At 43.4% G+C, this 25,085-nt stretch overlaps 2 protein-coding genes across 2 annotated transcripts in view; both read left to right on the top strand.

Annotated features, from left to right (window-relative positions):
* The window catches only part of LOC140703803 (uncharacterized), a 276,588-nt gene that overhangs the window by 61,090 nt on the left and 190,413 nt on the right, over window positions 1–25,085 (top strand). The gene's annotated exons all lie outside the window — the stretch shown is intronic.
* On the top strand, window positions 1,352–13,387 carry LOC140703805 (uncharacterized). Its single transcript, XM_078387950.1, has 2 exons — window positions 1,352–1,422; window positions 8,858–13,387. Exon 2 carries the CDS (start codon window positions 8,909–8,911, stop codon window positions 10,349–10,351), a length of 1,443 nt encoding a protein of 480 aa, XP_078244076.1. The 5' UTR covers window positions 1,352–1,422; window positions 8,858–8,908; the 3' UTR covers window positions 10,352–13,387.

The following is a 25,085-nucleotide window of genomic DNA, read 5'->3' as shown; positions in this document are numbered from 1 at the left end:
AAAGTCCTGAGACCTGAACTCTGCCTGCCTTGAGTTGGCAACCCCACGACACAGGGCGGAGGGCATAGAGGACGAGGGGCGCCTTTGGTGACTCCCCCTGCGTTGGGATCCTTGGGATGAGAAAAATAATGAATGGTCCCATCAGAACAGAGGGCCCGGTCCAACCCTCGATCCGCTACATCACACTAGCTCTGGCGTTTTCTAGATGTTTATTTTGTTTACCATTCTTAGTGTAGGTTTGGTTTGATTCTTTTAAAGATTTCTAGACTTCCTTTTATTAACGTTTAAATCTTGTGTTTTAAAGATTTACATAAGTTGCCTTGGGTCCTTTTAAAGGAGAAAGGTGGGGTAAAATTATTTTGCATAAATAGTGGGAAAATGCACTCTTGTTTGCTACTGCTTTCATCACAGGTCCTGTTGCTTCCTTGTTCCCTGCTGTTTCCTCCTTCTTACTGGGACGATGGAGCTTTTATCTTTGAGTCCAGCAGGAGATACTCCTTCCTTTCCTCCTTCCCTCCCTCCCTTTATTCCTTCCTTCCTGTGGTTTCTTTGTTGGCTGCCTTTCTGTTCGTCTTGTTCTGCTGCCTGAAGAAGAGAGAGAGATGGGGATGTAGTCCGATACAATATAAACATGATAAAGGACCATCTTGAAAGGAAATGTTTTTGATTTGCTTTATCTGCATAGCCTCCAGGCTGATCTTTTTCTTTTCTCCTAGGGACCTCCTTGGGATCATTGGGGTGAGAAAAATAACAGATGGTCCCATGAGAACAGAGGGTCTGGTCCAAGCCTCATCACATGGCCTCTGGTGTTTTCTAGATGTTGAATTTTTTTTTTTTACCATTCTTAGTGTAGCTTTGGTTTGATCATTTTTTTAAATTTATAGACTTCTTGTTTTGAACTTTTTAATTTTATGTTTCGAAGATTTACATAAGCTGCTTTGGTTCCCTTTAAAGGAGAAAGGTGGGGTAAAATTATTTTAAATAAATAGTGGGAAAATGCACTCTTGTTTGCTACTGCTTTCATCGCAGTAGCAAACTGCGATGTCCACTTGCTCTCTTGTTCCCTGCTGTTTCTCCCACCTCACTGGAACGATGGAGCTTTTATTTTGGAGTCCAGGAATAGATGCTCCTTCCTTCCCTCCCTCCCTCCCTTCCTGTGGTTTTTTAGTTGACTGCCTTTCTGTTCCTCTTGTTCTGCTGCCTGAAGAAGAGAGAAAGTGATGGGGATGTACTCCCATACAATATAAACATGATGAAGGCACATCTTGAAAGGAAATGTTTTTGATTTGCTTCATCCGCAAAGCCTCCAGGCTGATCTTTTTCTTTTCTCCTAGGAAGGGGTAAGACTGAGGCGATTTCTCTTTGCTGTTTTTGGGACCAAAAACAAGGAACCAAAACCCAGATCCCTCCAACATTTGTAAGGTAAGTAAGATTTCCAGAGGTGGCTTAAATAACCTTGCCACACACTCTCTCCTCTCAGTTTCCCTGGCCCAGCAGGGTTTCGAATCCAGGTCTCCTGGTTTCCAGTCTGGTACTCCATCCACGACACCACACTTGTGCAAAGTGGTGGTTCTTGAGGGTGTGGTTTTCTTTGTATTTTAATTAGGTGTATTTTTTTTCAAAAAAAATCTCAGTCCTGCTCACCCCATCCCCATGCTTACCAAGGGCAGGTCCTCTTGATAAGAGGCAAAATTTGGTCACCCTGATTTGGGGTGTGTGGGGTTTCTTCTTCAAACTTGCCTTCTTGTTCCCCCAGAACAGACAAGCCAGCCTAGGGAATTTTGCTTTGCACCATCCACATGTAATTTGGACTTTGATGATAATTGATTAAGAGGTAACATGATTTCTGTTCCCACCTTCTCCTTCAATGAGAGGATAAAAGGTACAATAGGCTAAGGCTGAACCCAAAGAAGAAGGTACTTAATATTTGGATCCTACACTTAATTGGGTACTAATATGTAGAAAACAGACAAATAGGTCCCCTATAGATATTTGAAGGCAAGAGGAGAAGGGGGCAACAGAGGATGAAATGGTTGGACAGTGTCATTGAAGAAACCAACATGAATTTGACAACTCCGGGAGACAGTGGAAGATAGGCATGCTCTCGTCCATGGGGTCACGAAAAGTCAGACACAACTAAACGACTAAAAGAGAGATAGATATTTGGGATTTGCCCACCTCCCCTTGATGACCTTCTTTTAGAAAGCACCACACTGTATGGAAGAAAGTGTATACCAATTTCCTTATCTTATTACAGTGGAGTCTTGACTTGAGAACTTAATCCGTATTGGAAGGCGGTTCTCAAGTCAAAAAGTTCTCAGGTCAAATCTGCATTTCCCATAGGAATGCATTGAAAACCATTTGATCCGTATCTGCTCTTTTCCGTCCATAGAAACTAATGGGAAGCTGCTATTCTGCCTTCGACCACTAGAGGGGGATATTTTGTTTCTTTTTTTCTTAGGTCAAGAAAGGTTCAGGGAAGGCAAGGAAAATACAGTCCAGGCAGTACAGTACCAGGCAGTTTGAAGACTGCCTCCCAATCCACTCTCTAAACGCTGGGGGGAGTGAGGAAGCAGACAGGCACCCTTTTCACTGGCCAACAGTTAACTGAAAGTTCAAATTTTGCACTTTCCCTGCCTCCCACGTGGGTTTTTTTCAGTTCTTAACTCAAATCTAAGTATGTAAGTCAAGTCAATATTTTCCTAGGAGAATGGTTCTTAAGTCAAAATGTTCTTAACTCGAGTCGTTCTTAAGTCAAGACCCCACTGTAATATGTTTCTGTTACCAAGCAGGGCTCAGATGTATGGACTTGAGCCTCTGGCTCTATGCTGGGTTTTATGCTTTGACTATTTTGAAGTGCTCCAACACTAGAGGCATTCAAGAAAAACTTAGATCGACAACTGGCAGATCTGCTTTGACTGTATTCCTGCGCTGAGCAGGGGTTGAGATTTGATGGCCTTCTAGGCCCCTTCCAACTGCACTTTTCCATGATTCTGTGAATCTATCTGTGTTTGGCCTCCGAGCAGCATTCCTAAATCAGCCATCTGCTAGTTGAAAGGTGAAGGGGTGGAAGGTGTGGAATATAGGCATCTGATTTAATACAAAGGTCAAGAGAAGTGATGTTGCTAAAATCATAATATGTAGAATAACTTTTTTTACTCCAAGACCAGGAATAAAACTAATCTTGAACATATCCAGGTATCACTCCCCCCTTTTTAATCTCTGACAATAGAAATAACGTTAATCTGCTGGTTAAATCTGCTCATTTTTGTTTAGACTTTCCTGGGCTTAGATCTGAACAAAACCCAACACACAGAGGCAAAAGTATAGATATAGCACATACAAATAATCTCAATATAGTAAGAACCACAATTCCAATTACAACGTAGAGTAGGGTGGAGAAATCCAGCATCCATGAAGTTATCCAAGACCAATCCCATAAACCTGAAATCAGGCCTTCATAAGTTCTACCAAGCCCCCCAAAACATTTATTTTAAAGTAGACTTTGCTTTCTCATGATTGAGCTGAGGAAATCTGCAATCCTTTCTAGAATGTCAGGCACCTCCACAGATAACAGAAAACAGAATTTGTCCACATCAGATTTTCCCTCCAATATTTATTTATTTGTTCAATTTATATCCTGCCCATCTAGTATATTCTACCACCAATATTGACAGGAAAGGTGCCACAAATTTAGAGCAGTCACTCTAGTGGGGTGGACAGTGCAAGTTCCTGGAATTCAATGTCCAAAATTCTTCTTTTGATCATTGGGAAGGCTTGCCCTTGATTTAGTGAGCCCAAGGAGTCACTATCTAAGCCAATTCATTTCAGTTTTTTAAAAAGAGCAGTCATCCCAAAGGGAGGTTTAGAGTTCAGAAATAGTGGATATAATAGGCTATCTGGGTCAGAGTTTTAGAAATGTTTAGAATTGAAATGATCTCAGCCAGGCTATCATTTCCAAAGTGGAAAATCCGGATTCTAGACAAAGTGTCGATTAGGGAATGCAATTTGGTAGCCCTAGCACTTTACGTAAGAATTGAAATTGTATCCGTTCAATTGACCTATCCATGGCATTTAACCAGAAGATGCCATACGATATCTCTGGGATAATTTAGGATTAAAAAACCTGTAAACCCACCGGAATGTAACAATTGCCATAATTCTAATAAAAACGAAGTATTGCCTGACCAATGAACCTAGCTACATTTATAACAATTATGCGATGGGGAGACCAGGAATGTTTATAATAGAACAGGATGCCTAGATATTTATAATATTTCACCTATTCGATTTTGTGCCCATTCACATTCCATTGAAATTGCTTCCATGACTTTGAGAAAACCAACGTTCATTATAATTTATTTGCATTTTCTTTTTGTCCATATATTCCACAGTTCTGTTAATTAAACACTTCAAACGAGTATGTGAGATAACAACATCTTTGGCATAAAGCAATAACAGGACACCATGCATCCCCAATTTTGGTGGATGACCCTCCACACTGGCTAGAAAGGGTCTAGGTCATTCGTAAATAGGTTGAATAAGGAGGGAGCAGCAATGAAGCCTTGCTTCACTCCCTTGCTGGCATGGACTTGGCATGTTGTGCCAGAGTATACAATTCTTATGCGGGAACGTTGTCTTTTATCTATGCCCATATTTTCATGTTTTTCACAGAGAATATCTGCAAAATCTCTCTCTACTGAATCTCTACCGAATCGAAAGCTGCCTTTCAGTCAAGGAAAGCCACATGCAATTTAGAATTTTCATGTTTAACTATTCTGTTAATAAGATGCGAGAGTATGAAGCAGTTATCTACTGTGGCCTTACCTTTCCTGAAACAAGCTTGCTCAGATCCAAGCAATGCCCAATTATTGATCCAGGAATTAAGTTTAATTAGTAGCTGTTTTGCATAGAGTTTCCTAATTACTGATAATTACTGGAGTTTTCTGGGAGGTGAGGGTCCCATTTTATAATAAATAGGGGCAAGAACTGCATTGGTCCAGACTTTTGGCAAGATCCCTGTGACAGCCTCCTCACACGTCACAAAGGAGGTGCCACGTCACACTCTCACACACACTTTATTCACGCTGCCACCAACCATTCCCTCAAAAGACTCTTCAGGCAAATGTATGATTTTCAAAATAAAAACTTTTGTTTATTGGTAAGAACAAAAGGAATGGTAAATCACTTTAATCACTCAAATAATAAGGCAATAATTAATAAAGTACCACACACTCACACACTCTCTCACAGACCCTCAATATATATAGCACAGTTCTTCACAATAGGAACAAGCCCTATCTCCCTAACCGATCCCTAACCAGTCCCTATCAGGACCCTATCTAAAGCACTCACACCCATTCACTCCCCTTATATACACTGACTCCACCCCTTATGTCCCACCTAAAAGGTAAAGGTAAAGGTTCCCCTTGACAATTTTTGTCCAGTTGTGTTCGACTCTAGGGGGTGGTGCTCATCCCCGTTTCCAAGCCAAAGAGCCAGCGTTTTGTCCAAAGACAATCTTCCGTGGTCACATGGCCAGTGCAACTCAGACACGGAACACTGTTACCTTCCCACCGAGGTGGTCCCTATTTATCTACTTGCATTTGCATGCTTTCGAACTGCTAGGTTGGCGGGAGCTGGAACAAGCGATGGGCGCTCACTCCATCGCGTGGATTTGATCTTACGACTGCTTGTCTTCTGACCCTGCAGCACAGGCTTCTGCGGTTTAGCCCACAGCACCACCACGTCCCTACATGTCCCACCTACCGTCAGACTATTGGTTTCCAAGCTACCGTAACAATCCCAGTATTAGCTATAGCTGTGAAAAGGGAAGCCCACGAGTCCGGTTCGCATTTCAGTAAGTCCAGTGGGACGGCATCGGTGCTGGATGCTTTTCCAGCTTGTAACTGAGTGATTAGATCTTTGGTCTCTTCTATGGTTAGTGGTGGCCAAACAGGAAGATCAGAGAGAACTAGGCATGTAGAAGGTCTTAACAGCTCTATCTTTTGGTTGTTGTGGGTTTTTCGGGTTCTACTGCCGTGTTATGACGGTTGTTCTTCCTGACGTTTCACCAATCTCTATGGCCGGCATCTTCAGAGGACTGGAGTAGGAACTCTGTCCAGGCCCTGTTGCTGTTTCAAATCGAAAGCCATCAAGCCAAGAAAACAACACCAAACTGAAGAGGAAAAAGAGCCACCCACAAATAAAGTATTTCTGCCATACATCAAATGGGTCACAGACCGCAAGGGGAAACTTTTGAAAAAACACAACCTACAAACATTATTCAGACCCACCACAAAAATACAACTACAGTGGTGCCTCACTTAACGAGCGCAATGCAGAACGACGAAATCGCATAGCGATGAGGTATTTGCGATCGCAAATGCGATCGCATACCGATGGCCCCTATGGGCAAAACTCGGATTGCGAAGATCGGTAAGCGTTTCGCTTACCGATCTTCGCATTGCGATGTCGGGGGAACAGCTGATTGGCGGTTCCAAAATGGCCGCCAGAAGCCCCAAAATGGCCGCACGCAGCGTTTTCGCGCCCTGCCCTCGCTTACCGAGGGCACGAAAATGGCTGCCGGACCCTGGAAACATCACTGAAAAGTGAGTTTTTTGCCCAATTGGAACACATTAAATGATGTTTAATGCGTTCCAATGGGCTTCCCTATTCCGTACAGCAATGTTTTCACATAGCGAGGGTTAATCCGGAACGGATTAACCTCGCTATGGGAGATACCACTGTAATGTTATGGTCAGCAAAGGACAAAAGGGACTCCCTCATCACTGCAGGAGTATACCGGATACCTTGCAGTTGTGACCAGGTATATATTGGAACCACAAAAGGCAGCATTCACACCAGAATCAAAGAACATGAGAGACACTGCAGACTAAAACAACCGGAAAAATCAGCAGTAGCCAAACATGTTGTAAAACAAACTGGACATGAAATTGTATTTCAAAATACTGAAGTACTGGACAACACCAGCAATCTGTATGTTAGACTGCACAGGGAAGCCACTGAAATTAATAAACATAAACAGAACTTCAAAAGGAAGAAGGCCTAAAACTGAACATGGCCTGGCTCCCAATACTGAAAAATACAGCCTGCAAAAGTTCAACAAACTCTACCCCCTTATCACAACAAAAACATGCTGATCTTCTGAAAAAAGACAAAAGCTGTTCCCACAGCTGTAAATACTCAACTATCCAAAAAACAGCAACAGAGCCTGGACAGAGTTCCTACTCCAGTCCTCTGATGATGCTGGCCACAGAGCCTGGCAAAACATCAGGAAGACATTTCTTCAGAACAAGGCCAAAGAACCCGAAAAACTCACAACAACCATCAGGTCTCGGCCATGAAAGCCTTCGAGAATACAGCTCTATCTTTGTTGAAAAGAATGTCTGAAAAATATTGGACCCATCTTGGTGGAGATATTATGGCCAGGTGTTGTACTTCCAGCCTGGAGGAGCCGGCCATGATGGCCCAAAAGAGTTTATTGTTTTTCTGGGTCACTACCTGCTGGACCTTGCTCCATTGCTCCAAAATAAATTTCTGCCTTTTTTCTTTTATACAATTCCTTAATTGAGTTTTTAGGGAGAGATATTTGTGCCGATCTTGAAGAGAGTCAGTCTTCCTATATTCCATATATGAATGGCGGATTTGTACTTTCAGATCCCTATAGTCAGAATCAAACCCAGGTTCTTTGTTTTGAGGGATTGCTGCACCTTTGGGCTGAAGGAGATTCACAGTGGAGATGTTTCATTAATTAATCAAATGCTTTAATTTGATCAACTGGTTCAATGGATTTTGTGATGGAAATCTGAAGGTCCTAACACTTGTCCCTTAATAGCAGAATTTAAAACCTGCTAACACATCATGATCCCATACTAGTCCTTTTGAGGCATCATGGCAAAAACATGTCTGATTTATATATGCACACAGGCCACCATGATGCAGGCACATCTTATCAGTGGCTAACTTCTGTTGCAAAAACCATATTCTTCAGGGAAACTTTGTTGTTGTTTAGTCGTTAAGTCGTGTCTGACTCTTCTTGACCCCATGGACCAGAGCACGCCAGGGCCTCTTTTATTCCACTGCCTCCCGGAGTTGGGTCAAATTCATGCTGTTAGCTTTGATTACACTGTCCAACCATCTCAGTACAGCCTTTAATTTTGCTTGTATGTGGGATGTGGTGGTGTTGCGGGTTAAACCACAGAAGCCTCTGTGCTGCAGGATCAGAAGACCAGCAGTCGTAAGATCAAATCCATACAACGGAGTGACCTCCTGTCACCTGTCCCAGCTCCTGCCAACCTAGCAGTTAGAAAGCATGTGGCCATGTGACCCTGGAAACTGTCTTTTGACAAACACTGGCTCTATGGCTTGGAAACGGGGATGAGCACCGCGCCCTAGAGTCAGACACAACTGGACTAAATGTCAAGGGGAACCCTTACCTTCTGTCCATAGTGACATTCTCCCAGATATCTTTGGCTCCTGAAGTGTTATATACAAATTCTGCCAAGGTGTGAATGTCTTCATGGTTTTCTGCCACTTCTACTGCTGGAAAAAGGTCCTTCCCATTTGAGTCCCTGTTGACCATTTCCAGGCCTCTAGAGAAGACCTCCTGGAGACATCTGTGGCTTGAGTTGAATAATTCGTATCTGATTTAATTCATTATTCAAGGAGGGCCATTCAGGCAGCAGAATCTTCTAGCTCTGCAGTTCTAAGATTCTGTTACCTCAGTACCTATTTCGCTGACGATCTCTGCTTCCTATCCTGTTTTCCGACATTCCTGATGATTCTCTTCCCTCACCTTTTTTTGCCTGTCTTTCCTTTCTCCTCTGTAACTCAGTCGGAGCAGATTTTGGAAGTAGTTGTTCCTCTTCTTTTTCTAATCTACCAGATGATGAAAATGAGAAGAATTGCCCAGCAACATCTGGGGCAACCTGGGCAGGAACTCATAATCAAGCAAGAAAACAGGGAAATGAAAATCGGAGAGGCCACACATGGACTTCCCATGAAAGGACTGATGCAGGGGAGAAATCACGTAAATGCATGTCACCTCAGTAGACATCAAAGAAGACATGTAGGGGAGAAACATGGAAAGAGCTTCAGTCAGAACAAGAGCCTCCATATAAACAAAAAAAATCACAGTGGGGAGAAACCATATAAATGCATAGAATGTGGAAAGAGCTTTAGTCACAGCGGTGTCCTTAGGTTACATCAAAGGACTCACACTGGGGAGAAACCACATAAATGCATGGAATGTGGAAAGAGCTTTAGTCAGAGTAGTAACCTTAGGTCACATGAAAGAACTCACACTGGGGAGAAACCATATAAATGCATAGAATGTGGAAAGAGCTTTAGTCGCAGTGGTGTCCTTAGGTTACATCAAAGAACTCACACTGGGGAGAAACCACATAAATGCATGGAATGTGGAAAGGGCTTCAGTTACAGTGGTGGCCTTAGGTCACATCAAAGAACTCACACTGGGGAGAAACCACATAAATGCATGGAATGTGGAAAGAGCTTCAGTGACCATAGTAAACTTAGGTTACATCAAAGAATCCATACAGGGGAAAAACCACATAAATGCATAGAATGTGGAAAGAGCTTTAGTCAGAGTGGTGTTCTTAGGTCACATCAAAGGACTCACACTGGTGAGAAACCACATAAATGCATGGAATGTGGAAAGAGCTTTAGTCGGCGTTTTGAGCTTAAGTCACATGAAAGATCTCACAATGGGGAGAAACCACATAAATGTATGGAATGTGGAAAGAGCTTCAGTCGGAATGATCACCTTCGGTCACATGAAAGAACTCACACTGGGGAGAAACCACATAAATGCATGGAATGTGGAAAGAGCTTTAGTCGGCGTTTTGAGCTTAGGTCACATGAAAGAACTCACACTGGGGAGAAACCACATAAATGCATGGAATGTGGAAAGAGCTTTAGTCATAGTAGTAGCCTTAGGGCACATCAAAGGACTCACACTGGGGAGAAACCGCATAAATGCATGGAATGTGGAAAGAGCTTTACTCAGAGTGGTCACCTTAGGTTACATCAAAAGATTCACACTGGGGAGAAACCACATAAATGCATGGAATGTGGAAAGAGCTTTAGTCACAGTGCTGACCTTAGGAAACATGAAAGAACTCACACTGGGGAAAAACCGTATAAATGTGTGGAATGTGGAAAGAGCTTTAGTAGGACTGCATCCCTTCGATTACATCAAAGAATTCACACTGGGGAAAAACCTTATAAATGTGTGGAATGTGGAAAGAGCTTTTGTGACAGTGGTAACCTTAGGAAACATGATAGAACTCACACTGGGGAGAAACCATAGAAATGCATGGAATGTGGAAAGAGCTTTATTCAGAGCTCCTGACAAGTTAAGAATGCATAAGGAGCTCATTCAGTTTTGTGCTGGTTTCCCCTGAAAAGAAGAAACAACCAAATGCTGATGTAATGCAAAACAGAGAGAAAAGAGGAAAAAATGGAGTGCATTTTGAAGCACCACTTGTGATGTATTTTACTTCCATCATTAATTAACAGAGATATGACTTAAAATAGACCCAGAAGCTTGCGCTAAAAAGTTGAGAATAAGCATATATTGTACAATGGAAGCTTTACAAAATTAGCATAAAAAGAGAAAAGGATGGATGTTCTAAGGCTAACTGATGAAATCAAAGCAAGTAGTGAAGAGACAAAAGCTGTCATTTTTAAAATAAGGTTTTACCCTCATAAATAAGAATAGTAATTGAGTTTTAAAGAGGGTGCCAATGAATATATATTCTGTATTATTTATGAAGAACTAGGCATTTCTATGCTATTGCATTGAGAGTATACTGCTTTGTAATGGCAGGGATTGTTGGTTTTTGATTTTTCAAGATCTGCTCTCTTCAGGCAAGGGGCTGCATTGTGTCAGAGGTGACAAAATCCTTTGATCCTTAACGTCTGAGCTTCTCGGAGGCTGGAAATTGCAAGCCTTGGGAAGATTTGGTTTTGCTGACTGATGCAGAACCAAGGGAATATAAATATTGGAAGAAATTTCACACAAAGTGTTATTAGAAAGGAAGGGAGAACCATAGATTTTTTTTCCATGGAGGACAACAGACAGTGGAACTGGTGCCAGTTTTTTTAACATTTTATTATTTTTAAAGCATACCTACAAGACAAACAAAAACCTACAGAACAATAACACATAAGACTAACAACACATACAAGACTAAGAAAACATAAGCGTGGAGTTATTTCCCATATCAGCTTATCTATTATATAATTTCTGATTACATCCCTATTTTGTCTATCTAATTAAGTATCTAACATCCTAAGTTCATAATAAATTTTATAAATTCTCTTATCTGCATTTCCATCCATCTAAATCTCATCATAAACATTCCTCATTTTTTCTTTAAGATTACTTATCCACCCATAATATCCAAATAGGCCTGTTCATTCCTCGAAGATCTCCATTCTTAAAATATATATCTAATCTTGTCAACATAATCACTTTTATAATCCACACATATTTGTTATTTAAATATGCATACCTCACAAACAAATCATCCATTATTATTATTCATCATTATTTCTGAAGTTCATGAATCACATATGCTTGTCTAGCATTAAATTTCATATCTGGCCAAATTTGCTTATAGCATATTAGTCATGTTTATATGTTAATTATATATATCTTAAACCAATTGATTTCTATTATTTGTTCAGGAAGTAACTTCCTCCATTTTCATTTTTATTTATCAACTCCAGTGTTATCAAACCAGGATTGGCCTCTCTAATCTTGTCAACATTGTCACTACAGTGGTGCCTCGCATAGCAAGGTTAATCCATTCTGGATTAACCCTCGCTATGTGAAAACATCGCTGAACGGTACGGGGAAAGCCATTGGAACGCATTAAATAGCCATTAGACGATAATGGCTGTTCATTAAAGATTTGGTTAAGTTGTTTGTCCTTACTCTCTATCTTTTCATGCAGAGCAGAAAAAGTCATCTTCAAGTCTGTTCTGATCTCAGCAAGCTGAGCCTCGGAATGATTGATTATATTGAATTGACATTCTTGAAGAAGTCCCCTAAAATAATCCATTGTGTTGCGATAATGAGTCTCTCCCTCCATCCATGGTTGTCACAATCAGCAGGTTAATTACTCAGATTTCCCTCATGATTTATTTGCTAGTCCGCACTTATTACGAGAGGGGACCCCAAGGATGTTATTTGATTTATAATCCACCTTGTCACTAGATGCAGAGTTACGTAGGTTAAATTATGGAGAGTTATTTAGAGTGCTTAAGTCCCAACTTTATAGATTTATGAAAAGCCAGTTTCTCTGGGAGAAAGGGTTAAGAGAGAAAAAGAACAGAGTTGGTTTCATTTTCCGAGCTGTGGCGTAGTAAGAAAACTCCGATGTTACAGGCGTTAACAAAGTTATGCTGCTTGAGATCTTCCTTCTCATCAGCATTCAAAGTGTAGATTTGATCATTTACTTGCTGTAGCTTAGCAGCAGATCATTAATCTCTGTTCTGCAGTCAGGTAATAAATCTCCTACCTCCCCTTTCCGAGCAGCTAACTCACCATCATGGCGACTTCACGAGACAGTTGCGTGTGGGAAGGGAACTCTTCCAAAAGACAGACTGCCATCTGAAATTTGGTGGTTCCAAAGCCCCCAATTGCAACAAGTCCACTCTCCTGTGGAAAACTTGCCCCCCTCTTCCTGGGGAGTCCTCTGACTCGGAGTAAACCCAGGGGAATCCAGAGCACTGGAATTTCCCCTGTTCACGCTGCTTGTCGGTCTGCCCTCTGAACTAATGCCAGTTGAAAGTCCTTGGAACAGCGGAAAAATAACCTTGAGCGAGTGACAGCCAGCAATGGATCCAATATGGTCTGGGTTAGAAAAAAAGTTCTGTTTGTTAACAACACACTTAGAACCAAATAGTGCTTTTTAACTTTGGATGTATTTATATTTAACGTTTAAATACTTTTGCATGTCTTTCATTGAAAATGATAAGGGTTTTTGCTGTTTATCATTGAATTCTTTGGAAGTTTGAAGTGTTCTGAAGATGTATTCTGTCTTTCTAGATTATGAGCTCCAGTGTTTTAATGTGATTGTATTTTAGATTCAGACACTCCTTAAATTTTCCCTATTATCTAAATTTGAATTCCTGCATCTTTTTACAAGGTGCAATGACATATTTTAAGTAAGCCTGCAGTTTTTCCATAAATGTATGACGTTTGAATTTGAAGATATGTACTGACAGTTTTTTCCTCACACCTGAAAGACTGCCTTCCATATATTTTGGATTTGGTATATTTAAGTATGGAATCTAGAAATGATGTAAAATAAATGAAATTGTACAGAATTAACAAGTTTTCGAATTGCCTGGCATCACTGCAACAATGAAAAGACTTCTTATGAGGTACCCAGATGAGCTTTGAACACCTTGTCACTGGCTGTCTATCTGACGGAGAAAGAAGGGCTGAACCCATCCTTTCTGGAGTGCAGTTCTTTCCTGAGAAGAGGCAGGGGAAGCCCATGGAGCCCTAGAGACAGAACATGTGACCTGTAAGAGAAGCGACACCTTCATGGGGAAAATGGAAAGAGAGAAATGAGAAGGGTTACAATGAACACCAGGAGGATAGCGATAGTTCCGGATGAAGAATCAAAGGTTGAGACCAACGAAGGGCTAGGAGAGTCTGGAAATAAAGATCCTGGGGGTTAGAGAGGTACAAGGCCCATCAGAGGAAAGGAAGGATCCCCTGGGTAAAGGAACCTTAGGTGTGGGAGAAAAAGAAAGGAATAAGACAGGAGGAGGGAAGAGAAATATATCTTGGGGAACTATCAGGAAGGGAGACAGTAGAAGCTGGAGAGGTAGAAGGGCAAAAGAAGAAGAGGAGATTACCACAAGGCTGGGAGTGGATATGAATGGAGATACCCTGGACCAAACAGTGGGAGAACTTGATGATACCTCATGAAGAGGCAGAAAGGAGTCAGAGAGAAGTAAGACCGGAGAAGCCCTCATATTGGGAGAGAAAGAAGTTAGGAAGTGCAGGAGAAAGATCATGGAGGAGAGAGGCATGCTATCTGAGAGAGAAAGGGAGAGATGGACCAACCTCTCAGAGAGGGCTTTTGGCAGGATCCCCGTCAGTCAGTTGTCTTTCTTGGAGCCCACAGGAGAAACTCCACATCTCTGGAATGTGAATACTGACCCCCACAGTCTGGTTTCATTGTGGGGGTCATCCTTTTTCTGCAGTCATATCAGTTTTCATGAATTATAGAATCCCTTGCATGGGAGGTCTGTAAATTTCAGTAGGATTCCTGTGGAGTCAGGTATCTTAAAGAAGCTGTGACCTGTAGATATCACAGGCGTCATACAAGGGAGAAGCGACAGAAATACACAGAATTTAGGAGGACCTTTAATATAACCACTCATCTTTCTATTCATCCAAGATCTCATACAAAGGGGGAACCTTTGAAATGCACAGAATGTGGGAACAGCTCCAGTCTGAGCAGAAACTTAAGGATACATCAAAAAACTCACATGGGAATAATTTTATAAGTCTGGTTTGTGGAAAGGTTTAGAGTAATAGTGGAGCACATATGAAATGTTGAATAGCTCAGGAATGGGGAAAATTTCCTCCATATCACCCGCCTGCCATGGGAGTAAGATTTGAGAAGATCCCATGGAAACAACAGACAAACTCCATGGTTCTTAATGGATAAGAGTTGATCAAATAAGCAAGAGAAACACCCGTTAGGACAGATAACAACATGGCTCAAAAATCAAAGTGTGAAGTCTGGATCCCCACTTTTATATGTTTTTACTATTTCTATCAATATGTTGGAGCTTGCTAATGCATTTCTGCTAGATTTATTTCTTTGTTTGAAATATTTTCTCCTTAGAAAGGACACAAGGGTAGTTTATATCATTAAAAGATAATATTTAAAGCTCTCAAGGGTAACTATACAAATATTTAAAAGGATCAAATGGAGGATTATGTGGTCACTGTGACCAATCCAAGCCAATAATATAGCTGCTTCATTTTAGATCCACTGAAGCTTCTTGTCATTATGGGTTGAAAACATGATATAGACTTGTGAACTCTGCTCTGTTGAGTATCACACCCTGACAAGCTTGGGTGTGTGTGTCTGAATTGGAAAAACACTTGTTAGCAGCATTTGAGAACCACTTATGTTGTCTCCAGCACACTTCTCTTCCCAAAAGCTGATGAGGGCTGCTTGTCCATCTTTTGTTCTATCTCCAATCTGTGGGTATGCTGAAGCAGCTCCAAATCAAAGTCAGACCAGTTCCTCTACATAGTTGGCTGAATGCTGTCCAACATACGGTATTTGTAAGGTGCTTGTTTTGACAACAAAGGGGCCACCAAAAGGAAAGCCCTAAACTTCCATGAGATGTGGAAAAGGCTTCATTGACGGTTGGAGGAAAACTGGGAAGGACCCAGTGAGATCTCAGAGGTGGGTCAACTGTTAAAGAGGGAAAAGGCTTGGATCTTTGCATGGTTCTTCTCCAGCTGATCCCAACAGTTCTTGGGATGTGTTTCCTTGTCTCATAGTCAACCATGACACTGCACGGAGATAACAGTGTGCAAGTATACAAATGAAGTTTTTATTTAAAAAATACATTTTGTTATTTTTGAGACATACATACATACAGAACAAACAAAAGCCTACAAGACAATCAAGAACACAAGACAAACAAAATATATAAGTGGGGAGGTATTTCCCATACCAACTTATCCATTATATAATTTACAGCAGATCTTATGCCTTATTCCTATACTACATCATAGTATATCCATGTGTATCTGTTAGGCATCCTTCAGTCTCGAAAGACTATGGTAGCGTGCTCTGTGTGGAGAACTTGGAACAGCATCTAGTGTGGCTGAGGAGGCCAATTCGAGAGTGACAATCCCTTCCACAATGAAGACAAATCCAATCTGTCCCCTGTCTAGCTCCCTGATTTTGCTGCTTTTGTGACTTCCTCTTTGCCTCGGTCTGGTGGGCAAGGGTCGCTTCAAATTGGGAGAGGCCGCGATGCAGTGCCTGCCTCCAGGCTGAACGCTCAGATGTCAGGGTTTCCCATCTGTTGAGATCTATTCCTAAGGCCTTGAGATCTCGCTTGCAGATGTCCTTGTATCGCAATTGTGGTCTCCCTCTGGGGCGATTTCCCTGCACTAATTCTCCATACAGGAGGTCCTTTGGAATCCGACCATCAGCCATTCTCACAATGTGCCCAAGCCAACGTAGATGTCGCTGTTTCAGTAGTGTATTCATGCTGAAAATTCCAGCTCATTCTAGGACTACTCTGTTTGGGACTTTGTCCTGCCAGGTGATACCAAAAATCCGTCGGAGGCAACGCATATGGAAGGTGTTCAGCTTCCTCTCCTGCCGTGCACAAAGGGTCCAGGACTCACTGTATGTGTCGTCAGCTTCTTATTGAGCCATACTCTCTTTGTGAGTCTAGAGAACATGGTGGCTGCTTTGCCAATGCGTTTATCCAGCTCGACATCCAGAGAGAGGGTGTCAGAGATGGTTGAGCCAAGGTACACAAAGTCATGAACAACTTCCAATTCTTGTGTAGAGATGGTAATAGAAGGAGGTGAGTCCACGCCCTGGCCCATGACTTGTGTTTTCTTTAGGCTGATTGTTAGTCCAAAGTCTTGGCAGGCCTTGCTGAAACGATTCATGAGTTGTTGAAGGTCTTCAGCAGAGTGGGCAACGATGGCTGCATCATCTGCGAAGAGGAAGTCCCGCATGCATTTCAGTTGGACTTTGGTCTTCGCTCTCAATCTAGAGAGATTAAAGAGCTTTCCGTCTGATCTAGTCCGGAGATAGACACCCTCGGTTGCAGTTCCAAAGGCATGCTTCAGCATGACAGCAAAAAAGATCCCAAAAAGTGTTGGTGCGAGGACACAGCCCTGTTTCACTCCACTTTGGATGTCAAAGGGGTCTGATGTTGAGCCCGTCAAATACAACAGTGCCTTTCATTCCCTCATGGAAAGATCTGATGATGTTAAGGAGACGAGGTGGACATCCAATCTTGGGAAGTATTTTAAAAAGGCCATCCCTGCTAACCAGATCAAATGCTTTTGTAAGGTCTATGAAGGCCACTAAGAGTGGCTGTTGTTGTTCCCTGCATTTCTCCTGCAGCTGTCGGAGGGAGAATACCATGTCAGTGGTGGATCTATTAGCTCGAAATCCGCAGTGTGATTCTGGATAGACTCTGTCTGCAAGCACCTGGAGCCTCTTCAGCACAACACGGGCAAGCAGCTTCCCTACAACGCTAAGAAGAGAGATGCCACTGTAGTTATTGCAGTCACCCCTGTCTCCTTTGTTCTTGTACAATGTGACGATGTTTGCATCCTTCATGTCCTGTGGTACTCCACCTTCCCTCCAGGAGAGACAAAAGACTTCATACAGTTCGGTGGTGATGATCTCCTTACAGCATTTCAGCACTTCAGCAGGGATGTTATCCTTTCCAGGTGCCTTGCCGGAGGCGAGGGAGTCCAAGGCCGCTTTTATCTCTGCTATGGTTGGTTCGCTGTCCAGCTCTTCCAAGACAGGTAGGCACTCAATGTTATTTAATGCTTCTTCAGTTACTACATTCTCTCTGGAATATAGCTCAGAGTAGTGCTGTACCCAGCGTTCCATCTGCTGTGCTCGGTCCTGGATGAGCACACCTGTAGCAGACTTCAAGGGAGCAGATTTCTTCTGTATTGGACCTAAGGCCTGCTTGATACCGTCATACATTCCTTTGATGTTACCTGTGTCCGCTGCTAACTGTATATGAGAGCAGAGCTGGAGCCAATAATCGTTGGAGCATCTCCTGGCAGCCTGTTGGACTTGGCTGCGAGCAGCTCGAAGAGCTTGCAAGTTGTACTCGCTAGGACAGGCTTTGTATGCTGCTAGAGCTCTTCTCTTAACCTCGATGGCTGGCATTAACTCCTCTGAATGGGCTTCGAACCAGTCAGCCATCTTTTGCGTCTTCTTGCCAAAGGTGGACAAGGCGGTGTTATAGACAGTGTTCTTGAAGTGTTCCCATCGTTCAGGTGCATTTGCATTAGCCGGACCTGGAAGGGCTTCCTCAAGTGCTTGGGCAAATTCTTTCACTTTTCTTTGATCGCGAGTCTTGCTGATGTCAATACGTGGTCTTCTTTCCTTTTTCGTGTGATATACTCTCTTTGTTCGCAGTTTTACTCTACTACACACCAGGGAGTGATCAGTATCACAATCAGCACTCTGGTAACTGCGTGTGATCGTAATACTAGGAAGGCTGGAACGTCTAGTGAGGATTAGATCGAGCTGATGCCAATGTTTGGATCTTGGATGCCTCCAGGAAACTCTGTGTTGCAGCTTCATGTTGAAGAATGTGTTGCTGACACAAAGACCATAATGGCAGCAAAGCTCCAGCAAGCGTTGGCCATTTTCGTTCATCTTTCCAATGCCAAAACGGCCTAGACAAGTGGGCTAAGAATTATGATCAGCACCAACTCTAGCGTTAAAGTCTCCAAGAATGAACAGTGCCTCTCTTTCAGGGACTTTTTTGATAGTAGCTGCCAGATCGTCATAGAATTTGTCTTTCACTTCTGGAGTGGATGACAGTGTTGGTGCATATGCACTAATGAGGGTTACTGGTCCTGCTGATGAAGTGGTTGGGCCAAAGCCGAAAGGATGCTCAGCTGTGGACGCGCCTGGAAGGGAAAGTCCGATGCTGCAAAGAAGAATACTGCATAGGAACCTGGAATGTAAGATCTGAACCTTGGGAAGCTGGATGTGGTCAAACAGGAGATGGCAAGAATAAACATTGACATCCTGGGCATCAGTGAACTAAAATGGACAGGAATAGGCAAATTCAATTCAGATGATTATCATATCTACTATTGTGGACAAGAGTCCCGCAGAAGGAATGGAGTAGCCCTCATAGTCAACAAAAGAGGGGCGTGGTAGAAATTGAATGAATGAATGAATGAATGAATGAATGAATGAATGAATGAATAAATAAATAAATAAATAAATAAATAAATAAATAAATAAATAAATAAATAAATAAATAAATAAATAAGAGTGGACACTCCTGTCTAGTACCTTTCTGTATTTGTATTTCTTTCGTCAACTATCAATTAATTCTCACTTTTGCCTTTTGTGGAGTATAAATTGCTTTCATTAGTTTCAAAAATCTTTCTCCAACGTGTAGCACTTCCAGTTCATACAGCATTAAATTCCAATTGAGATTGCCAAAAGCTTTCTCCGCATCCAAGAATATCATAGCCATCTGTTTCTCCAGATGAGCTTCATAGTTTTCCAGAGAATTTAAGATTATCCTTATGTTATTTTTCATCTGCCTTTTTGGAAGAAACCCTGACTGGTCTTGATGTATTAACTGTATTAAAATTCTTTTCAGTCTAGTTGCCAACATGGTCGCGTATATTTTATAATCCACGTTCAGTAATGAAATCGGTCTGTAGTTTTTGATTTCTTTACCCTTCGTGTTTTCCTTATGTATAAGGGAAATTATCGCTTCTGTCCATGTTGGTGGCAATTCTCCCTTCTACACATTCCAAAAGCTTCTTATATGGTTTGAGCAATACATTTTCCAATTCTTTATAATATTCCACTGGCAGACTATCTGGGCCTGGTGCTTTCCCATTTTCCCATGTGATTTTCTGCCACGCATGCTGTCGGACTGTATGAAGACTTCTAGATGTGCTGTAGAGACTTGCCTGTATATAAGTGTACATATATGTAAATATAACTGTCAAAGAAGAGCTGGTAAAGTGTCTTCATTTACTCTGCGCCAGAACCGTAACAGATCCGATCAGGCCAAGGGTGTCAGCAAAGATGATCGTAATTTTGTTAATTGGGACAATCTTCCTTGAAGAGCCATGTGTCAGAAAGCTGTTTTAAGCTTCTGTTGTTGTTACATGCTATCAACATCGCCCCTGGTTTAGGGTGACCCTATGAATTAATAAACAATCTCTGAAATGCGCTGTCCTCAACAGCCCTGCACAGCTGATGCAAACTCAACTCTGTGGGTTCTCTGATAGTGTCAATCCATCTCACATTGGGTTTTCCTCTTTTCCTGTTGCCTCCAACTTTTTTTGTCTTTTGAGGGCTTCTATAATTTCTGATTACATTAAAGCCTTGTTTGTTCTTTAGTCAGTTTCAATTTGTTGTGTTTCCTACATGTTCTTTATGAGCTTCTTTATCTACTTCCTTTTTATTGTATAAATTCCGATAGAAATCCTCATCAATCTTTTTTATTTCTTCCTGTTTAAATTTCTCCATCCCTGTTTCATCTTTCAATGTTTGTATTATTGATTTCTCCTTCTCTTTCCTTAAGTTACATGCTAAGCATCTCCCCGGTTTACAGTGGTGCCCCGCATAGCGACGTTAATCCGTTCTGGATTAATCGTCGCTATCCAGAAACATCGCTAAACGGAGCAAAAAAGCCCATAGAAACGCATCAAAACACGATTAATGCGTTCCTATGGGCTTAAAACTCACCGTTGAGCGAAGATCCTCCATAGGGGCGGCCATTTTCTGTGCCTCTAAAGCAAGGCAACACAGTGGGTGGCCATTTTGGAACCGCCGATCAGCTGCCCGAAAATGGGGCCTTTGGCATTTTCCCCCAGCTGACCGGCCAGAGGTTCAAATCCCCGCCGCTCAGCTGGGGGAAAATGTCGTCGGTCAATCGTCGGTACCTTTGGAAGGACCCCGAAGCCACCGCCGACTGCCAACATTTGCCTTCCGAGCTCTCAAAGGGCTTTCCCCTCAACATTGGAGAAAGCCCTTTGAGAGCTCGGAAGGCTCTCAGTGGCGGAGGCAGGGTAGGTGGGTCCGGATGGCGAAGCACTGGAAGCCATCCGATCCCCCTACCCTGCCGCCGCCGCTTGGACCCGCGCCGCACCCGCCTATCCCAGACATGCTCGGACTCCTGGGTGCGGGGTGGCTCCAAGCAGCGGCAGCGGCAGGGTGGGTGGGGTCTGGATGGCTTCCAGTGCTTTGCCTGGAAGCCATCCGAACCCTCCTACCCTGCCCCTGCCGCCAGGAGCCGTGCCGCGCCAGCCTATCCCAGCCATGCTCGGACTCCCGGGAGTCCGAGCATGGCTGGGATAGGCCGGCGCGGTGCGCCTCCAAGGAGAAAGGCCAGATCGGCTCCTGCCTTCCTTCCCCACCGGGCACCTCCTCCGCTGCTGCAAACACAATCGGGGCAGCCCTTTGGGAGGAGCCGGGCTTTGGGGTAGAAAGGCAGAAGCCGATCCGATCTTTCCCCCCACCATCGGGCACAGCGCTTTCGGAGACGCCTCCCGGTGGGGGAAAAAGACCGGATTGGCTTCAGCCTTTGTTCAACACAGCCCAGCTCCTCCTGAAGGGCTGCCCCGATTGTGCTTGCAGCAGCGGAGGAGGTGCCTGGTGGGGGAGAAGGCAGGAGTCGATCTGGCATTTCTCCCCCACCGGGCACCTCCTCCGCTGCTGCAAGCACCATCGGGACAGCCCTTTGGGAGCAGCCGGGCGGCGGGGCAGAAAGACAGGAGCCGCCCTGTGTCTGTGATATGTTCTCTTCTCCTGATGTGATTTTCTGCCACGCATGCTGTCGGACTGTATGAAGACTTCTAGATGTGCTGTAGAGACCTGCCTGTATATAAGTGTACATATATGTAAATATAACCGTCAAAGAAGAGCTGGTAAAGTGTCTTCATTTACTCTGCGCCAGAACCGTAACAGATCCGATCAGGCCAAGGGTGTCAGCAAAGATGATCGTAATTTTGTTAATTGGGACAATCTTCCTTGAAGAGCCATGTGTCAGAAAGCTGTTTTAAGCTTCTGTTGTTGTTACATGCTATCAACATCGCCCCTGGTTTAGGGTGACCCTATGAATTAATAAACAATCTCTGAAATGCGCTGTCCTCAACAGCCCTGCACAGCTGATGCAAACTCAACTCTGTGGGTTCTCTGATGGTGTCAATCCATCTCACATTGGGTTTTCCTCTTTTCCTGTTGCCTCCAACTTTTCTACAGAACCTGGAATGGGGAGGGATTAAATGATTGTGGCGTTGTTCAGAGACCAGTTCACATCCCAGGGTGGCAGCCCTCTTTTGCTTGAAGCTACAGAAAAAGCTTATTATTACTACAATTTTACTGTTGTAATAGTAATATTACAATAGTAACTGAAGGACCGATTGAGGTGGTGGGGTTGAGGTGGAGTGGTGACAGACTGAAACGAAACCATGCCTTCCAAGCCAGAAGGAAGCGGGGGGGAGAATAACTCCACAACAGGTGCGCAAAGGCGGTCTCCAGGTAACAACAAACAGGGCTATCAGTCATTTCAGGAGCAGGAAAGGGGAGGGAAGCAATTTTTACTGGTGAGCTATAGGGCAAAATAGAAGGTAAAGGGAGGAGAGGTGTGTCAGTTCTCTGTGAGGGTAATAGCAGTGGTATGCCCAAACAGATACAATTATCCAGCTGTCTTAATCATGTGATCCAGGTCTACAGAGCCTGTGTCCTGAGCACACTCCTGTACTGCAGTGAGTCCTGGACCCTTTGTGCACGGCAGGAGAGGAAGTTGAACACTTTCCATATGTGTGGTCTCTGACGGATTCTTGGTATCACCTGGCAGGACAAAGTTCCAAACAGAGTAGTCCTAGAATGAGCTGGAATCTTCAGCATGTATACATTATTGAAATTGTGCCGTCTACATTGGCTTGGGCACATTGTGAGAATGGCTGATGGTCGAATTCCAAAAGATCTCCTGTATGGAGAATTAGTGAAGGGAAGCCGCCCCCGAGGGAGACCACAGCTGCGTTACAAGGACATCTGCAAGCGGGATCTGAAGGCCTTAGGAATGGACCTCAGCAGATGGGAAACCTTGACGTCTGAGCGTTCAGCCTGGAGGCAGGCATTGCATCACAGCCTCTCCCAATTTGAAGAGACACTTGTTCAGCAGGCCAAGGCAAAAAGGCAATCCCGAAACCAGCAAAACCAGGGAGCTGGACAGGGGACAGATTGTATTTGTCTTCAATGTAGAAGAGATTGTTACTCTCGAATTGGCCTTCTCAGCCATACTAGACGCTGTTCCAAGACCTCCATACAGAGCATGTTACCATAGTCTCTCGAGACTGAAGGATGCCTACTAATCATGTGAGAAGTAGTTGTGATAATAGGCAGTAGGGAGACCACTGTGGATGAAACCCTCATCAGATCCCACTGTCCTGGGCAATTATTGATTGATTGATTGATTGTATGTATGTATGGTCATTAGGAGATAGAACCTGTTGTTAATTTATTTGAATCCCACCACTGGTAAAAAAAATCCCTGGCTGCAGAACTCCAACAATTAGATGTTTTTAAAAATTGTATTTTTATTATACTGTATGAATACTTGAGTGGTGGCGCTGCAGACTAAACTGCAGAAGCCTCTGTGCTGCAGGGTCAGAAGACCAGCAGTCGTAAGATCGAATCCACACAACAAGTGAGCGCCCGTTGCTTGTCCGAGCTCCCACCAACCTAGCGGTTCGAAAGCATGCAAAATGCGAGTAGATAAATAGGGACCACCTTGGTGGGAAGGTAACAGCATTCCGTGTCTAAGTTGCACTGGCCATGTGACCACGGAAGGATTGTCTTCGGACAAAACGCTGGCTCTTTGGCTTGGAAAAGGGGATAAGCACTGCCCCCTAGAGTCAGACACGACTGGACAAAAATTGTCAAGGGGAGCCTTTACCTTTACACCTGTGTCTACTGATTTGACGTCTGAACTGGCACACAAGATCAACATGAAGAACTCTACACAGGTGCTTCTGAAAACTGGACAGTCTCTACAACATGCACAACAAGATTTTAAGTAGTCATGTAAACATGTATTTTGTTCCCAAGCACATATTTCAGGAAGAGGGTATTTTGTGACACAAGTATTAATCACTGTGACAAAAAATGCTAAGGCATGGAAAAGCCTGAGGCACAAGGGAGAATTTTTCAGCTTCTCCCAAATACTTAAAAAGAAGAAGGGAATGTAGATCCCATTTTAATTTCTGCACAACCATTTTGACCCTTACTCAGACAGACAGGAAACTTTAGCATGCCAGGGTCATGTTCTGTTGCAGAACACAGAGAACTAGATCTACAACGCTGACACTTGAAGAGTAGTAAACAATATTCCCAAGGTTTGTCCACTCACCATGAATAGTTTTTTTTTTTTTTTGCACCACTGCCTGAGGCTTCCCCAAATCTTTCTCTTGGACCGTCGCCCTAAATCCTTGCGTAACAGACTTTTTTGGAGAAAAGACACCAGACCACGTTTTATTGGACTGAGTTTCGTGGTTTCATGAAACAGGCTGCAGCAAATACCGATCCACAGTCGTGGGGGTCCCAGCCCCTGGGAGACCCTGGGCTAAGGATAGAGACCCCTTTCTATAGTCATAGCAAAGCAAGCTTCTTTCCTTCATTCCACAGAAGCCTTTTGTCCCTTCCTCATGGCCCCTCCCTTTGGGACCAGATCAGGTCCCCCTTTCCAAGACCAGTTCGAGCCCCTGCCCAAGTCAAGCGCCCTGTCAGGGTCCAGGCCCCCATTGATCGGGGAAGATTCTCCGTCCTCCAGTTGAGGTTCTCGGGCAGGTGAGTCCTGGCAAACTGGCCTCATCCTGATTCAGTGGAGAAGAAGTCCAGTTGCCAGGATTGAAGTGCCAAACACATGAGCCAAACAAGGACCGGGAAGGAAGAGCCGGTCAAGGTTTTGAAATTGTAATGGAGTAGGAATTCATTGACAAAAAAAGGAGATGTGCCGTAAAGGCCAAACAGAGCAGATGGAATGAATGAGGACAAAGTGAAGAGTCCTGCTCTGCAGGCAGATGATGGAAGATGGTGATGTGACGTCATTTTTCCTCGGCTGTTGTGAGTCTCCGTTTGGAAGGAGAGAAACACAATCCGGGTCGGTCTGAGAGCCTGAACTCCCTGCTCGTTTGTCTTCTTTTTCTCTCCTCAAATATTTGTGAACAGAGTCTGGTGACGGGGACTCTTGTGTCTCGTCTGAGTCTTTCCTTCCATCAGAAGTGG

The sequence above is a fragment of the Pogona vitticeps genome, chromosome 2 (genome assembly GCF_051106095.1).
Source record: "Pogona vitticeps strain Pit_001003342236 chromosome 2, PviZW2.1, whole genome shotgun sequence".
Classification (NCBI taxonomy): domain Eukaryota; kingdom Metazoa; phylum Chordata; class Lepidosauria; order Squamata; family Agamidae; genus Pogona; species Pogona vitticeps.
This window is presented reverse-complemented; position numbering and strand designations above follow the sequence as displayed.